This window comes from Lonchura striata, chromosome 8 (genome assembly GCF_050655825.1).
Source record: "Lonchura striata isolate lonStrDom1 chromosome 8, ASM5065582v1, whole genome shotgun sequence".
NCBI lineage: Eukaryota > Metazoa > Chordata > Aves > Passeriformes > Estrildidae > Lonchura > Lonchura striata.
The window spans coordinates 11338377-11355108 of NC_140710.1; the positions used below are offsets into that span (position 1 = coordinate 11338377).

The following is a 16732-nucleotide window of genomic DNA, read 5'->3' on the forward strand; positions in this document are numbered from 1 at the left end:
GCTTTATATTAAGCTGATTTCTAATAGAAGGGGAAATTGGGGTCACTTTGGGGTCACTAAAATTCCTCTGTGGAGCAAAGCACTTCCCAGTTAAAGAGATGTGAATACCTCCTTCTCCCCCTGCCATTTAGAAGCTGCAGCTATTCAGCATCTACTTAATTTATTATATTCAGCCCAGAAACACAGGAGAGGTAGAGGCAGCTACTTCTCACTCATGAAGCTCTGTAGCAGAGGGGGCAAAGAGCCTCATAAAGACAAAGTCTTGTGCCTATGCATTCAACTCAAATGGCCCTCATTATGCAATAATGACATAAACAAATGTAGGTAAGCTTCTGCACCTTCTATGAAAAATATCCTCTAGGCAAAGCCTGAAATTTGTATAATTACACCAGTGAGAAACCTACTGTATTCTTAGTCCCTTAATCCCCAAAAGGTTCTGGCAGTTCAACCCTGCAATAAAACATTGCTTTGTTTTTCCTGCTAATGCTGAGAATAGCTGAGACCCCTCCCCCTCCTCCCTCAAAGCTACAGATGATTGAAGCTTGTAAAACAAAACTAGAACTAACTAAACTTTTGCTATGCACAAATGGGAGCACTCCGTGCCTGTGAGCGAAAAATATTGACTGTCCGTCACTTTAATTTGCCAGATGCCTTTAATTCAGATACTTGTTAACAATGATGCAGCAAGTGCAACTTCAAAAGTGAAAAATGTTTCAGTCCCTGCCCTTCCCCTGGGGCCTCCACCTCCACCCCACAGCCTGTGGCAGGACTCGCCAGTCCCTCTGGCCTGCGAGAGCGTCTCTCTCCTCCATTTGCATGGAAGAAGTTACAGGGTAATTTACCATGAGAGAAATATTGCATCAAGCAGGAATGTATACAAAGCTCTGCAAAAACACCATCTGGACTCACCGGTTGAGTTATTTACTTCCAGCAATCTACTTCCTGTTTCAGGACCAGCAGTTTTAGCATTGAAACATACAAATTTCTGCTAGAATATGAGATTCCAAGCACTTCAGATATGCAACTGCAATACATCACCAATAGCCTCTTGGTCATCTGATTCTGGGACTTTTTTTTTCCTTTTTGCCCGAACTCTAATAACTACTGCTAACTAAGGACTAAATAACCTTAGCCAGACCAGCAATGACTTTGACTGCAAGATCAAAAGCAGCATGGCCAGCAGGTCAAGGGAGGTGATCTTTAAATGTCCCCTCCAACCCACACCATACTAGGACTCTATCATTAATTTGCTGATACATATAGCCATGGCTATTAAGCAGCATCTGTCATAGATTTCAAGGAGTTCATGAAAAAAGTGGCTGTTTATTCAGCTTCATGGCCAGTTTTCATGGTAAAAAATAAGTATTTTTATTCAAGAAATGTAACAAGGGCATATTCACAGCTATTTATAGATTAATTATATGGATATAATCACCTCTCCCACCACCTTCTTCAGAGAGAAAGCACAACCTACCATTTCTCCTATAACATACAGCCAGGCTGTCTTAGTACACATTAACTTTGGGGGAGGTAACCATCCTCACCAGTCCTTCTCAACACTTAATGGTTCTGCTTCCTCAGTGTTCATGTCTCATTACTGGATCCCACAACATTATCTCACCAACTCCTTAGCTGTTCCTTCTGCAGACCTGTGGTGTTTTTCCTCTTGCACCCCACTTCAGAGGGGCCTCAGAGTGCACATCTCCAGGAAGCCAAGAGAGCCCAGTTACCTCTGCACTCCTTACCTGTGGTTTGGGTTCATACTGTTGCTGAAGCATCTCTGCCACTTTGTTTTCAAAGGCACAGAGCTGTGTGTAAACTTGGTGCAGAAAGGCCTCACGCTTCGTCTCATCCAGCTGACAGCCCTGGAATAGTACCTGGCCCAAAGACACACATGTCAGTCACCAAATCAATATTTTATAGCACCATCCCTCAAGATGGTGAACACAGTGCTGCACAGTAAAGGTCAAACACATCCCTGACAAAGCACAGGTACAGCACAGGCCACTTCTCTCTGTTCCTGCTCAAAAGTAACTGCGTGTGAGCAGTGGTACCTCATGGCAATTGCCGTGCATCCCACAGCAGACACCTACATGACACTTTAGGAAATCTCCTTCTTGGGCAAGAAACTTCTACTTCATTTGACTTTCTCCAGGATAAACAGTTATTAGGAGAAAGTGATGTGGGATCATTGTTAGAAACCATGAACTGTAGTCTGATGCTTCTACGGAAGGCCTGCTTCTTCTAATCTACCTTACCTACAGACTGATTAAATTATCTTCCAAGGGGAACAGTAAATTGAAATAAAGAAAAGAAGCAATTAGAGTGGACATTACATTAGAGTGGCTTACAGAGGAAGCCTGCCACCACAGCAACTCCCCAGGGTGACAGGCATGACACCTGTGTTTACAGATGCCGCCCTGGTACAGGCAATCCCTCAGTCCCTGTCCACAACCAGAGACAAAGAAGATACAACATGCAGACAAAGCCCTCAGCAGATTGGTGGGGTGCTGCATGTTATCCACATTCCTCAGCCTCATATGGGCAAGACCTCACAGTGGCACAGGAGAAATAAATGATTACCACAGAAAGTCTTTCCTGGATAAGTGATACACACAATACACCTTTTCCTCCATAAAAGAATAATTATCCAGCTGTTCCCAGAGATCACAGTTCATGGCCTCATATACAAAGTGGGAATTTAGGGAGGTCCAAAGAAGAAAAATCTAGCAACTTTAGAGTGCTCAATATAGTGTAAATAGGGGAGATACTGAAGCACAGCATGATGGTCTGCAGGCCAAGATGACACATAATACATCAATGGCAAATGGAGAAATTCCTGCTACACTTACTCCAGCAACACCTCAGAACAGATCAAAGTGATGGCCACACTCCTCATGTACAACAGAAACCCTGGCAGAAGGCTTAGGCAGGGAGGGCTGGGGAAGGGGAGAGAGGGAACAAGCATAGACTTATAGGCTCCTCCTGTTACCAAGCACTTCCCCTGGTATTAGCAAAGGGATGAAATACACGACCATAAACACATAAGTTATGTGAAAATACTGTAAGGTAGAAGAGATCAAAGATGAACTTCGAAAACAACACTGGCCCCATAAATCAGACTTGAATTTATTACACAGACCTGTCACGACACAAATAAAACTTCACTGATAAATCTCAATACTGGGGCTGGCTGTTCCCTCCAGCAAGAAGCAGCATATTCAGTGCAAAAATAAGGTTTGTAGGAAGAGACAACTACTTTTGCATTAACCACTGCTACAGAGCTGGAACAGGGAGACAAACTTTTGGTCATACAAGCTCTTCTTGAATGCTTCAAGCTAATTAAAACAGGCAAAAATAATTAATCAACATAAATTAAAAACAAAAACAACTCCCAAACAACAAAACAAGAACAACAATAAGCACACATTCGACATGAGGCAAATATTCCCTGTGGTCCAATTCTAAGATCATACCTGAGGGCAGCATTCTCCACACAAACCTCTGCTTCCTGCCCAGGAAGGAGAAGTTGCTCACACACACTTCTGCATCATGCCAGGCCACATGTTTTAGTGAGACAAGCCTGCAGCATAACAGGCAGCAGAGCCCAGCTGCCACCTCCCCACTTTCCTTGTGCTCCCAGGACACCCGCACAGCACAGCGAGCTGCTCACGCCGCGCCAAGGGAGAGCCTGAGCTTTACCTGGTGGGACTGCAGGCCAATGATGGAGGAATACACCTGGATGGTGACAAAGATTTCTGGCTGGTAGATAATGTCTGAACCAGGGATACGAAAGGGTCTTAACAATCCCACCAAGCATCGGGAAAGGGCATGAAACACTTCATCAAAAATTATCTCCCCCGTTGAGTCATCCTACAGAAAGAGAGAAAGGGAACAGCTTTTTCATCTCCTAGGACCCTCAATTTCACTGTTGGGTGTCCCACTGTGCAGAGCCAACAGCAAACATCCTTCTGCAACGGCAGCTGGATTATAGTGACAACTCCTGTGAACAGAAGTCACACATTAAGCATCCAATGGAGAAACAGGATTTGCCATTAAATCCCCATGCAGGGGCACAGTATGGTTCCCTCCTGGGAAAAACAAGACTTCTACAAAAGCTCAGACTGACACCGAGAGCAATAAACCTTTCCTCAGTAAATACAAATGGGTTTCTGTTTTAATGCAGAACACCCCAGAGAGAGGCAGTTTCTGCTCTTACCACAATCCCCGTGGAAGGGCTCAGATCAAGCTCAATCACAAATCGGTACTGACGGGCCAGGAAGGTGACCCGTGTAGAGGGGACCAGGAGGTAGGGCCTGGGCTGGACCGGCTCGTCTGGCTGCCACCCATTGGGCAGGATGCTGAGAACATCGAGCTCATTTTCTGACTTCACCTGCCAGAACAAGCAAACGGCACATACGAGAACATCAAGCCACACCAAAGGAAGAAACAAAGAAGAGAAAGGGGCTCAAATGCTCTGCAGGGTGCAGGCGCTGCTGAGCGGCGCAGCACCAGCGGTGACACCATGCAGCCCCGAGCACCAACTCACCAGCTCGGGCTCGGGCACGGCCCGGATGACCTGGTGCAGGCGGCTGAGGACCCAGGCGAGCCGCACGTTGCGGGAGATGCGATAGTCCTTCTTCATCAGGAGGAACACGTGCCCTGCCTCCTCCACCTGCGGCGGGAGCACAGCGGCGCGGGTCAGCCCCGGAGCAGCCCCGGCCAGCGCCCGCGCCGCCGCTCACCCCGGGCTGCTCCGGGCCCGCGCTGCCCACGGCGGCCGCGTCCCCTGCGCGCTCGGCTCGGCTCGGCTCGGCTCGGCTCGGCTCCCCAGCCCCGCTCCCGCGGCCCGCACCCACCTCCCCGTCGGGCCGCTCGGCCGCCGCCATGTCGCTGCGGGCCCGCCCCGGAAGCGCGGCTCTCCCGGGACAGCGGGGCGGGGCCGCCGCCGCCATCGCCGCCGCCGCCGCCATGCAGGTGAGGGCCGGGGAGCGGGGCCGGGCGCTCCGCGGGGCCGCGCCCGCCCGGGGCTGCGGCAGCCCGGCCGGGCGGCCGAGCGCGTCCCGAGCAGCCGCGGCGACGCTGCGCTGTGCCCTGCGCCGTGCCCTCGCTGCCGCTCCGCCGTGCCCTCCGCCGTGCCCCTCGCTGCCCCTCCGCCGTGCCCTCCGCCGTGCCCCTCGCTGCCCCTCCGCCGTGCCCCTTGCTGCTCCTCCGCCGTGCCCCTTGCTGCCCCTCCGCCGTGCCCCTTGCTGCCCCTCGCTGCCGCTCCGCCGTGCCCCTCGCTGCCGCTCCGCCGTGCCCCTCGCTGCCGCTCCGCCGTGCCCCTCGCTGCCGCTCCGCCGTGCCCCTCGCTGCCGCTCCGCCGTGCCCCTCGCTGCCCCTCGCTGCCGCTCCGCCGTGCCCCTCGCTGCCGCTCCGCCGTGCCCCTCGCTGCCGCTCCGCCGTGCCCCTCGCTGCCGCGGGCTGTGGGGTGAGAGGGTGCGCGGCTGAGCGCCCCGCTCCCGCTTGGACGGAATGCCGCTGATCGAGGAGAACCTCGTTACTTTATTAAGAGCTGTGAATTTGTAGCATCCTTATTGTCCAAAGAAAAGAGCATTAATGGTAGGTTAGCAGGCTGTAAAGATCCACCTCCTTTGGTTTGCTTGAAAGCGTAGCCCGCTGGCCTCATACAGATCTGCTTGTCCCTCTGGAAAAGAAAGTGAAAACAGATTGTCCCGCTGTTCCTTGTTTATAGGGTTTGTTACATCGGCTCTCCTTGTTTCAGCCACTTCGTCATGCCAGTCTTTTTCACTGGGTTGTTTGTTTGTTTGTTTTTTTTTGGGTTGTGGTGGTTTGTTGTATGTTTTGTTGTTTACTTTTTTAACTATGAATATTCTTCACCATCCTCATTGCCTTTATCATATTCCTACTCTATTCCTTTTCAGTTCGGGGGACAAGAGTGACATGTTATATTCGAGATGCAAAGGAGGTGCACCATTTATATGGTGACATAATGATGCTTAGTTTCCGTAGCTGTCCTAATAACTCCTGTAGTCACTTTTACTTCTTTGACTGCTTTTCCAGGATTGGGATGATGTTTTCATGGGTTACCCTCAGATAACCCTGAAATCTTTTTGAGTTACAACCTTATCAGCTCAGATAATGTCATTGTGTACAGAAAGTCATGGGTTTTTTTTTCCCCTTTGTTTAGCCAGTCAGGATTTTTTTTCTCCTTTGTTTTGATGTCTGCATTGTTTTACCTTTACCTACTCTGAATTTCACCTTTCCCTCTCAGTTGCTCAGTATCAGGAGGTCCTTCAGAACCCTTACCATAAGCCCTATCTTTACTACCTCAGGCCAATTTAACATTGCTAACAAACTCCTCAAAGTGTCCTCTTGGAGGGGTCAGTCTTACTGTGTTTATCTTGCACTGCTTGCATCTGCTTCCAGATCCTGATGGCTTTGGGAAGAGCCTAGGGAAGAAGGGTTGGAGTGCTCTGCTGCCATGAGACTGCTCCTTGTGCAATGGGGTTTATTCATCCTCTTGAAGGCTTCTTGGATAAGCACAGGTGGGGGGCCAGGGGAATTGCTGTGGGTGCATATGCCTGGCACCTCTGCAGTAAAACGCTGGCTACCAGCCCAGCTTGTAATGCAGGCAGTAGTTAACCTCCTTGCACAAACACTGCACACAAACTGTTGCAGGCACATTTCTTAATTGGACAGGAACTGACTAGTCCCGTCACAACATGTGTGTGTGCTTTTATCTCTAGGTGGAACAACCAGCAGCAATCTGTTCCATGAGTCCACTCCTTGGACTGGGGATCAAATTTTACTAAGGTTGATTCAGCTGTTCTAAGGTGGTTAAAGTGAAATGAAGTCCCATCAGTGATTACCAACTTGTCAGAGTACAAATAAAATAGAATAATGTGTTCTCGTGAACATGGAAGGTGCCTGATAATCTCTCCATGAAGCTGACATTGGGCCAGTGTATTTGAACGGAACAATAACAATTCCAATAGCAAGCATGCCAACAGTGTGAGTCACTCTATCTGCTTTCCCAATCGGTATTCCCTTTCTATTATTTGATTGCTTTGTCCCACCCTCCTCTTGGATTATTGTACAGTTCTCTACTTACTCGAGCAGTTCCTTAGGGCTGGGACTTTAATTATGTTTTGCACAATACTGTAGTATGAGTAAGTTAGAGTAGATAAGAGTTTAGAGGGATTTTGCAAGAATCAAGGGCATGCCTTGATGTCTTTGGCAACACATCCCCAGTCTTGACACTTTGTCTGTCACCATCCTCCCTCACCCGGAAGGGGATGTCAGTGGGGAAGATTTCTTAAAACAATGTAATCCCAGCAAAAGGCAGGATTAAAGTGTGTGTGTGGGTACAGTGCCAGTCTGTGTTACGGCAGGGCCTCCCACAGCCCACGGGGCACAAGGCCAGGAGGAGCTGCCAGTTTCCTTGGCAGCTGGAAGTGTCACATGGGCAGAAAGAAAGTAAAGATTGGCAGAAACTTTAGTAGTCCAGGGTCCATGGTACTCATTTTGCAAAGACTGTTTTGGATAAAGACATCACAGCACCCACAGCTGCTTTAGAAAAGGCTGAGGGAATGCTAATCTTCTTTGTTCTGGGTTAGCTTAAGTGGTTTACAAAGGTGGCATGAGCTAGTTTTGATGACTTTGCTTGATGTGGTGTAAGTGATGATGTCTTCACTCACCTAAATCTTTAACAGGACAGCTGGCCAAGCGTTCCTCTCAGGCACAAGTCTCTTGCCTAAGTAGTCTGACCCTAGGGAAAGCGGTCAGTGTGAAATAGTAGGATTTTTATCTCCAGTGCCCCTGCTTCCTTTGAAGAGGAGGCTGTCTGTAGGACAGATTGGATCATGGATGCATGGGCGTGAATTCACAACATTTTTGTCCTCCTCCCTTGTCTGTCTTGCCTTTTTTTAGAGAGAGGAGAAGCAGCTGGAACTGACCCTGGAGGCACTCATCAGTCAGGTGGCCGACCTGAAGAATTCCTTGGTCAGTTTTATCTACAAGCTGGAGAATGAGTATGACCGCCTTACATGGTAAAGTGTCTCACTGTTGATCACTGCCCGAGCTCTTCAGACAGAAGGAGATTATCTTCTTGTCAATACATTTAAATTTTCTTTTTACATTTGTGCTAGAGGAACCATTACACATCTTCAACAAGAAAACCAGTTGAAATCCATTGGCTTCATGCTGTAGAGTAATTAGAGTCACACTAACTCCTTTTAATCCAGACATTTTATGGGAACTTAACTTGCATCTGCAGCAAATAGCAGTTCTCTGATGAAAGGCCTTAGAGACCCACATACACTATAAAATGAGGAATGGTTCTTTCTGTATTTCTTGACCTTTTCTGGCTTTTTGTGGCTCTGATATAAACTGAGCTTTTGTGTTTTGCTGATTCTGCTTTACCACAGTTTGAGAGCTTTGCAAGATGGCATTCTCTTCCTGGAAAATATGGAGCATAAAGATGTTATAGCTGCAGGTTAATAAACTATATGGTATCTTAGTGTCTGTCACTGCAGCAAAGGTTCACAGACAAATTAACATTTATAGTTAATGTTGCAGAAGGCAGGAGAGTTGATGAATCCAGCACAGAGACCAAGTTGAAAAGTACCTCCTTGAAAAGATTATCAGTTGTTTAGATTCATTGTTTCTTAGTCTGGATAGCCAAGTTATAAATATTTTCTCTCCTGGCTGTACTGCTTCAGAATGAAATTATTTTTTTGACCTTGCTCCAGAGTTTCACTGGGAGAGGTAGTGAAAAGATAGAAGTTCTTGTGTGTGGGTTACTGAAATCCCACACAACTGCCACTTTCAGTGGTACTGCTTGTAATGTCCCTGAGGTATTTTCTGCATTTGAGCCTTCTCCAGTTAGGACTGGGGTTTGTCCACACCTGTGTATTCACCCATAGGTTTTACTGTTTACTGTCTGGAGTAGACTGATTTGAGGACTAATAGTGTTGTTTCCTCACTCCTCAGCCATTTGAGTGAAGAAGAGAGAAAAGCCCTATGTGGCATCCCCTTTCCATGTTGTAGCTCCTTTATTTGCTTTTCCAGGCCTTCAGTTCTGGACAGCTTTGCACTGCTCTCAGGACAGCTGAACACCTTGAATAAAGTGCTAAAGCATGAGAAGACCCCGCTACTGCGAAACCAGGTGATCATCCCCCTCGTGCTGTCTCCAGACCGCGATGAGGAGATCATGGTAAGACATGTCCCTTGAGTATCAGAAAGTGCTGGAGTGCCTGAGTATTCAGCTGAGCATTCCTCAGTTCTGGGTGTGAAGGAAGAAAGGGAAACAAGTACTTCTGTCTAAGAGGTGCTTTGCTGTTGGGTTTTCACCTACAAACACTTTCACTGGATACACTCTACAGGAGGTGTTGCTGTTAATAAATATGTTCCTGTTACTAAACGGGCACAGTGCAAATTCTTGGACAAGTTGATGAAACCTCCTAATGCTCCCCAGATCAAGGTTTTCCCTGTAGCCTGATTCAGCACCATGGCCTGTGGCCTGGTCTGGAGCTGCCTGGTGCTGGGCTGGGCTGGAGGAAGAGGCTCTGAGCGAGGTTTTCCCCCCGTTGCAGCGGCAGACAGAGGGGCGTGTGCCGGTGTTCAGCCATGAAGTCGTGCCCGACCATCTTCGAACTAAGCCTGACCCTGAGGTGGAGGAGCAGGAGAAGCAGCTGATCACAGATGCAGCTCGAATTAGCCCTGATGCAGCACAGGTATGTAAAGAAGAGTTTGATACTTCTTGTCTCTTACTCCTAGGGCACAAGATGCTCTTTAGCTGCTTCCTCCACCTTTCCATTTGACAGTTTTATTTTTCTTCTTTGTCCTTTCCTGTCTGAGATTTCTCCAGCTGACCATAGCTGAGGTTTGGTTTCCTCCACAGTTTCACAAGGGTATCCAACTCTGGCTGTTCACAGGAGGTGCTCTCCAGCCAGTCAGAGGCAAAGGCTGTCCCATTTCCACAGTGCCCTCCTGCATTAGTACTGGACACTCTAAGCTCAGCTACCAAAATGGTTATATTTGGTTATGTGGATCTGGGGAAGGGAAAGCTTGTTCATTTATCTTGCTGATTTGTACTGAGTTGGAGGTATCCTGGCAGTTTCTGACAGTTTTCATTTTGCAGAAACAGATCCAAAGTCTGAACAAAATGTGCTCAAATTTGCTGGAGAAAATCAGTAAGGAGGAGCGTGAATCTGAAAGTGGAGGTATGTCACTGAGGTGGAAGTGGGGTATGGGGTTTAAGCAGCAGACTTGAGAGACTAGAGGCAAAATAGATATATTGGAGAGCCTGAAGTATGGGTAACACAGTTGAATAGCACAAATGAAAACCTTCCAGAAGATGCAAGATTGGCTGTCCTGGAGCCCCCTAATTTGAGAAGGAAGCCTGTGGGTGCAGTGTGTCTTCCTTGTGTGACCTGTGCATGGCAGGAAGGTCACTTCAACCCTTTGACATATCTGCCTTTGAGGAGGTGATAAGTATCTGACGAGAAAACTTCCCAATCAATTTTACTTAATAAAAATAGCTGTGAAAATTCAGCAGCAGTGAATGAGAAACCCTTTAGCTATGTTCTGAAGGAGTCCACATGTTGGCAGGCTCTTGTGTGATGCTGTCTAGATAATGGTTGCTTCAGGCTCATGGCCAGCCTTTTCTGGTTGTGGTGTTCACTATTCCTGGGTGTGCCACACACTACTCATAAAGGCAGTGGCATTGTTTTTACTCTCATCTTTGGCACGGGACCTGAGCACAGGTTCTGTCTACTGTCTGGGAATAACAGTATAGCTGGGCACATGTGTGGCAAAAAAACTTGCAGACACCGTGATGCTTATGAGCTTCCATAAGGGGGTGTTGCTATTGTTTATCTGAATCACAGTGCTTGTTACCTGCCATAGGATTCAGCATGCAATAGGCCTTAGCGGCAGCTTCTCATGGCCATGGAGGAGTTAGCTCACTCTGTGCTCCTTCCATTAGCAGATTATGCCATACTGTCAGTGAAAAAGCTCTTGGATCATCAGTGTCCATTGATTTCGCAGCTTCCTTGACCTTGCTGAGACTCTTGTAGGACAGCCTGTAAGAAACTCATCTCTATGCATGTACTAAAGTAGCTAAAAAGTAAATTCAGGACCAGCTATGCTACTTTTTAGACCTGATTGCCAAGTCTAAAAATAACTGCCAAACTAACTTCTTTTTTTACAGGTTTAAGACAGAACAAGCAGACTTTCAACCCTGCAGATACCAATGCACTGGTAGCAGCTGTGGCCTTTGGGAAAGGGTTGTCAAACCGGAGACCCCCAGGCTCTGGGGCATCTGTCCAGTCGGGCCAGCCAGGAGCTGGTGCCATCATTGCAGGTGCTTCAGGCATGCAGCAGGTCCCAATGACAGGTGCACCAGCTCAGCAGCAGCCAATGCTGGCAGGAGTGCAGATGGCACCAGCAGGACAGCCAGGTAAAGTTCTGTATCTGAGATCAGTGGAAATCCAGGGACTGAGAAAGACAAATGCAGATGTAGAGATTCTTCTCCAGTCACCTTTTAGATGTGATTAAGTATGAGGTTCCTTTCAGGCCTTAATAACATGAGTCAGGGTGTAATAGAGGAGTAATACCTGTTTAAAATTGGCTCAGAGGGTGAGGTGGATCCCAGCCAGCCAGCTTCAGCTTCTTAACTCCCACTGAAATACTATTTTAATAATAGATTTGTGAACGTAGGAATTAATATGGAGAGAGATCACAGTGTAGTTTTCAGAGATCTGTATTGGGGGTTTTCCTGTGAAATTTAAGTTGTGTGTAGGTAATAAAGCAGAAAAGTTTGATGATAATGATTTAAGGTAAGAAAAAAAAGTTTTCTGTAAAAAGTTAGAAGGATTTCCTATACAAGGTGACTTTGGTTAATAGCAGTAGATGACATTTGGGTTGAATATAAAGTGAAATACATAAGCATAGAAATTTGACTACACATCCAGCACCTGGACTCTAACCTAGTTAATTGTATTTGTGAAATACATCTATGATAGAAGAGTTCCGTAAAGACAATAATTAGGTATTCAGTTGAGGCAGAAATGCAAACCAAATGCTAGGAATTTCTAGAAAAGAAACAGAGAAACAGGATATCTTTAGGCTATTCTCTAAATCCATTGGGTACCCCACCTGCAATATTATGGGTGATTCTGATATCTCCTCTGCTAGTAGCTATAGCTTTAGGCTAGGGAGAAGAAATGGAAGCATATAAAATCCCAAATTATATACAGCAGGCAAATGAGGAGTGATTATTCATTGTCTTCCATGATACAGAAGGATTGGTGAAAGTGACCAAATCAAAATGTGGGCTTGAAGATTTAGAATAAAAGGGAGATACCTTTCTGAATACTAAATAATTACTCTGTAGAGCACATTGCCTAGTGTGCGAGAGGCAGATAATGTTTTTATGAGATGGAAAAATAAGTAAGTACATAGACTTTTGGATGAAAAATCAGTCAACATCTCATCCTGAGGATAACAACTCTGATTCCTTGACCCTGAGCCACAGTATGTTAGGAGCAGCATAGGTATTCTGCAGGGATATCACTGCAGGCTTGCCCTGTTCTGGTATTCCTACATAAAAATCCTCTGCTGTCAGGAATGGGTTTGGCCTGGGGGAACTGTAGGCTAACCCTGTACTGTCAGAATGTTTATGTTAATTGCAATTTAGGATATCGGATATCCTAATTGATGTTTTCTTGCCTGTATATAATGGCTGTTGTTCAGATGTGTACTTGAGCAACAGTATTGATCCTAAGTTAAACATGTTTTTACGTAAGAGTTAGAAAGTAATTTCCCCTGTAATTTGGTAACAAAGAAGACCTCCTGTAATTGCTGTCAGAATAACCCAGAGATACTGTATCCAGGCCGGGGAGGCAGTCCCTTCTGTGGGCCCACCAGCACTTGTCGAGCCTGTGTGATGGAGAGAATACCTCTGGATAAGGACAGATATAGTGGGTTTTGGCAAAGGTCAGTCTCACTATTCTGCTTTTGATAGTGTCCATAGCTGAGGCTGAAAGAATACAAGAACAAAGTATATCTTTAACACAGGTTTTTTTTTAGGGGTTTTAAGCCAGAGTTTGGTTTGATACCATTGGGCCCAGTAACCATTAATTTTTACAGTTCCTGTTTGAATTACAGTTTTGATTTCTACAACACCTATGGCAGTATATGCCATAGTTTTATCACATTTTGTTTAAAAACTTTTTGATGTTTAAATGTTTTGCTTGGTAATTTTATTGCATTTTTCTTTTTATACCCATGTTGTGAGAAATGGTGAATCATCATTCCTCAGTTATCTTCTCCATATTAATTTTCCTGTTTTGGAAATCTGTCATGTCTCCTTCCTTTGTCTATTTTTAGGTGTTTTTCCCTTAGATAAGTCCTATCCTCTTAAATATGACTTTGTGTGAAAATTATAGCTTGGATCATCCTTTTCACTCTTACATGCACTTTTTCTGGTTGTTCTCAAGACTAGGAACACAACCACTCACAGTGTCTCAGATGTGGGTGGACCATACAATTCAGTTCACTGTTGCTCTTGGAGTGTTATCTAACAGTATTTTTCTCCTGATTGTTAGTGTTATCTATCAGTTACCTGTCCATTCCTTGCTGGCCATGACCCACTATGGATACATCTGAGAAAGTTTAATAATCTTTACTGGTTTATGCTTTTGCTTATCAAATCCTTTCTTGTCCTGCTGCACTATAATTTTAACATTCAGAAGTTATTCTTTTTTTTTTCTGGTTCAATTTGAAGACACCAAATGAGTGGTTTTTTGATATCCCTCTGTGCTGCTCTTTAATCACTGTTTATTTTTCAGATCATCTCAGTTTTGTCTAGCACTCTACGCTTACTGTAAGCTGCTAGTAAGATGTCTTTTAGTACACTCCCATGTGAGATTGGTATCAGCAGAGAGTAATAATGCCCAAGAGGTGGATGTGGTTACAAGAAATTAAGAAATCTGAGAGAGGCTTAGTAATTTAAATATACACCCTGACTATAAATAATGCTACAGAGAAAGTGATAGTGACTCTCTGAAATGGAAGTGGACACAGTCTGGGTTCTTCTGTGTGTGCTGCTGCCAGCAATGTCTATGAGGCTAAGTCCAACACTCCTGTAGGAGCCTCCTGGTAAAGAGAAAGGCTTGTTGAAGATGAAAAAAGAATAGAATTGAAGGGGATGGCAGGGGGACACAGGAATTGTCAAGGAGATTTGTCAGTAGAGAATGGTGCCAATTTCTAAAAGAGATTGACCATGTAGGTCAGAAGCTGGAAGGTTCTGTAGCAAATGAGCCTGGAATGGAACTGGAAAAGCCCAGACAGGGTTGTTGTGAGTCTGGTGTGCTCCTGAGAAAATGTCCTCTCATATTGCTGATTTTGCACTGCTTTTTCTTTTTTCTCTCTCCAGGAAAAATGCCGAGTGGCATAAAAACAAATATAAAATCTGCCTCAATGCATCCGTATCAGAGATGAGCTGAGATGAACCAGACCTGGGGAACAGCAATATTTGTTACTGCTGCAGGCACCCCACCTGGATTCCTTCTAGGACTTCCAAGTCCCTTCACGTATCCACACACCATATCTGGGAAAACAGGGTTTATAAGGCCCTTCCCTGGATTTTATTTAGTGCTGGGTGGCTTGTGTGGAGCTGCTGCTGGCAATGTCTCCTGGACACAAGTACATCTCTGCCTAGCCAGAGCAGAGGACTTTGCTTCTGGTATTAATGCCATCTTTTCCAGGTCTGGCCTGGAGGATAACAACCCTTTCCTGATGGAGAGCCTGAAGAACAGAGCTCCTTGTTTCTGCTTGTTCACTCGGTATACTCTTTCTTTACTCCATCTTGTTTAATAAAGACCTTGTTATGTTAACTGTGAGACACCGATGTCCATCTCTAGGGTCATAAGGACTCTTATTTCCCTTTGGGTAAGGCTACAGAGCAGCTCCAAACTAAACCACACTGAAAATGTTGGAGGCCAAGTGCTGGAGCTGCAGGTCTGTGTGTAAAGGGGTGTAGCAAAGTGAGTCAGCAGGGTATACAAACATAAGCAGCAAACATCTTATGCATTAAAAACCAATTATGGCTATACCCCAAAAAGGAAAATACTGGGAAGGACTATTTCAAGGCCCAGAGCAAGAAGACAGCACTTGAGGAACAGAAGCACAGAGCTTTTATATTCTGCAGCAAATCCCAGCTGGATTTGATTTCATTTCATTTCCATGCTTCTGTTTTCGATAACATTTATTTAGCTGCTTCAGGATTAATTTATCACTTCAGAAAGGTATTTCAAAGTGAGCAGGACTGTGACACTTCTGGATGGGCCAGGTTGTGAAGTCTGGCCCATTTCTCTTAGGAACTGGACACTGTGAAGTCATTTCTGTTCTACTTTCTGCCCTTGAGCTGTAACATATAATCTGCCTAATGAGAGATTCCCATGAGACAAAAGGGTGGGGGCACATGCCCGTGGAGCCTGTTAGTACATACAGCACTATCCTAAAGGACAAACGTCCTGCCTATGGTTGCTCTTGCATGCACTTCCTTCTGACTGTGTTGAAAGCCAGCAGTGTGTTTTACTCAATAGCATCTGTCAGCAATCTTCAGGTGAGGAAATCTCCACTCAGCAGATACAGCCTGCAGCTGCTCCTGCACTGCTTGCCTCTGAACTAATCAGATCCAGCTTATTTGTGGAGGCTGTGAGCTGTTCTCCCAAAACAAAACCATCCACAAAGCTGTGACTAGGGCAGTTATTGACCCATTTTGACATGCTGGCCCTTGACAAACACTGAGCTACTGGGAAGTAGAAAGTTGAGCTGGAAGCACAAACAGCTTATACAATAGGAAAGCTGCTCCACTACAAATGAGTCCATCTGCAGTGGCAACATCCCAGCCAGACTGGTGGAATTGCTTTTTCCCTAATGAATGTGGAGGTTCTGGCTCTCTGGGATGCCACTGACTGCAGCAGGCAACTGGTGTGAAGGCAATGGAGGCATGTTACTGGTTTCAGTGTGAGTGGTTGTGCAAAAGCAAGCCTGACAGCCAGGCAGTCAGAGCCTGCAGGGCTATTCCTGTGTTGTGCTGAGAACCATGGGGAGGGCTGTTCCCTGCTCTGTCTCATGTCCTTGCTTTGGTTGGAAAGGAAGGCAGAATAATGTATGTGTCATATCCTTGGCACTCGTCATTCATGGAGCCTCAGCTCTAGGATTCTGCTTGGCTTCATCCCCTCAGACTGGCTTCCTTATAAAGCTAAAATGCCTCAGTGCAGAGCTCAGGGAGTCATTGGGGCAGCCCAGGCCACAGGCAGGGCATGGCTGCCTGCTACCCACGCTAACCTGAGTAAAACACCTCCCAAAAACGCCTCCAGCGGGGCAGGCCAGACCTTTCACACAATTGGACTAGAGGAAGGGAAACACAGGCAGGTTTTTTTCCATAGATTATAAAGCAGGGAGGCTGGCCAGGCTCCCAGGCTCGCCAGAGTAACTTCCTGCATGACACAGGCTGCCGCCAATTAGTTCTTGTGTAAATTAGAGCACTGTTGTTAGGAAAACAGTTGATTTTAAACTGATGAGTCCCTGCTACAATGGCTGGTAGATTGTTCTAGAAACTGTTTTCCTTGTTGCACCATAGATTGATGTTGCATTTCTTGAATTCCCTTCAGATCAGTGAATCTTCTCAGGAAGGAATTGAGCCTCTGAGTTGTTG

General features: G+C 46.1%; 2 protein-coding genes across 11 annotated transcripts in view; one reads left to right on the top strand and one right to left on the bottom strand.

Annotated features, from left to right (window-relative positions):
- SZT2 (SZT2 subunit of KICSTOR complex) overlaps nucleotides 1-4933 on the bottom strand; it is a 56615-nt gene extending 51682 nt beyond the window's left edge. For all 8 annotated transcript variants that reach the window (XR_014957040.1, XM_021527941.4, XM_085586322.1 and 5 more), the window contains exons 1-5: nucleotides 4860-4933; nucleotides 4550-4675; nucleotides 4220-4393; nucleotides 3703-3873; nucleotides 1746-1877 (exon numbers count right to left, since the gene is read on the bottom strand). Coding sequence is in view for 7 of the 8 variants with exons in the window: in XM_021527941.4 (XP_021383616.3) it covers nucleotides 1746-1877; nucleotides 3703-3873; nucleotides 4220-4393; nucleotides 4550-4675; nucleotides 4860-4889 (633 nt within the window). In the remaining variant the exon portion in view is untranslated. The remainder of the gene's footprint in view (nucleotides 1-1745; nucleotides 1878-3702; nucleotides 3874-4219; nucleotides 4394-4549; nucleotides 4676-4859) is intronic.
- MED8 (mediator complex subunit 8) lies at nucleotides 4928-14909 on the top strand. 3 transcript variants are annotated; one of them, XR_014957043.1, is made up of 7 exons: nucleotides 4928-5601; nucleotides 7933-8051; nucleotides 9073-9217; nucleotides 9597-9737; nucleotides 10145-10226; nucleotides 11216-13002; nucleotides 14444-14909. XR_014957043.1 is itself a non-coding variant. In XM_021527880.4 (7 exons), the coding sequence occupies exons 1-7, from the start codon at nucleotides 5599-5601 to the stop codon at nucleotides 14506-14508; spliced, it is 804 nt and encodes a 267-aa protein (XP_021383555.1). In that variant the 5' UTR covers nucleotides 4928-5598; the 3' UTR covers nucleotides 14509-14909. The 3 variants fall into 3 exon arrangements, 2 of the variants coding, with proteins under 2 accessions (XP_021383555.1, XP_021383544.1); XM_021527880.4 differs by having other exon boundaries at nucleotides 11216-11464; XM_021527869.3 differs by having other exon boundaries at nucleotides 4928-4977; nucleotides 11216-11464.
- Nucleotides 14910-16732: the final 1823 nt, after the last annotated feature.

Bases quoted from the DNA above. Each gene is read 5' to 3' on its own strand.
- MED8 (XM_021527869.3), top strand. The intron at 8,052-9,072 runs GTAAAGTGTCTC...TTGCTTTTCCAG, and splicing joins GAGTATGACCGCCTTACATG to GCCTTCAGTTCTGGACAGCT. The intron at 9,218-9,596 runs GTAAGACATGTC...CCCCCGTTGCAG, and splicing joins ACCGCGATGAGGAGATCATG to CGGCAGACAGAGGGGCGTGT.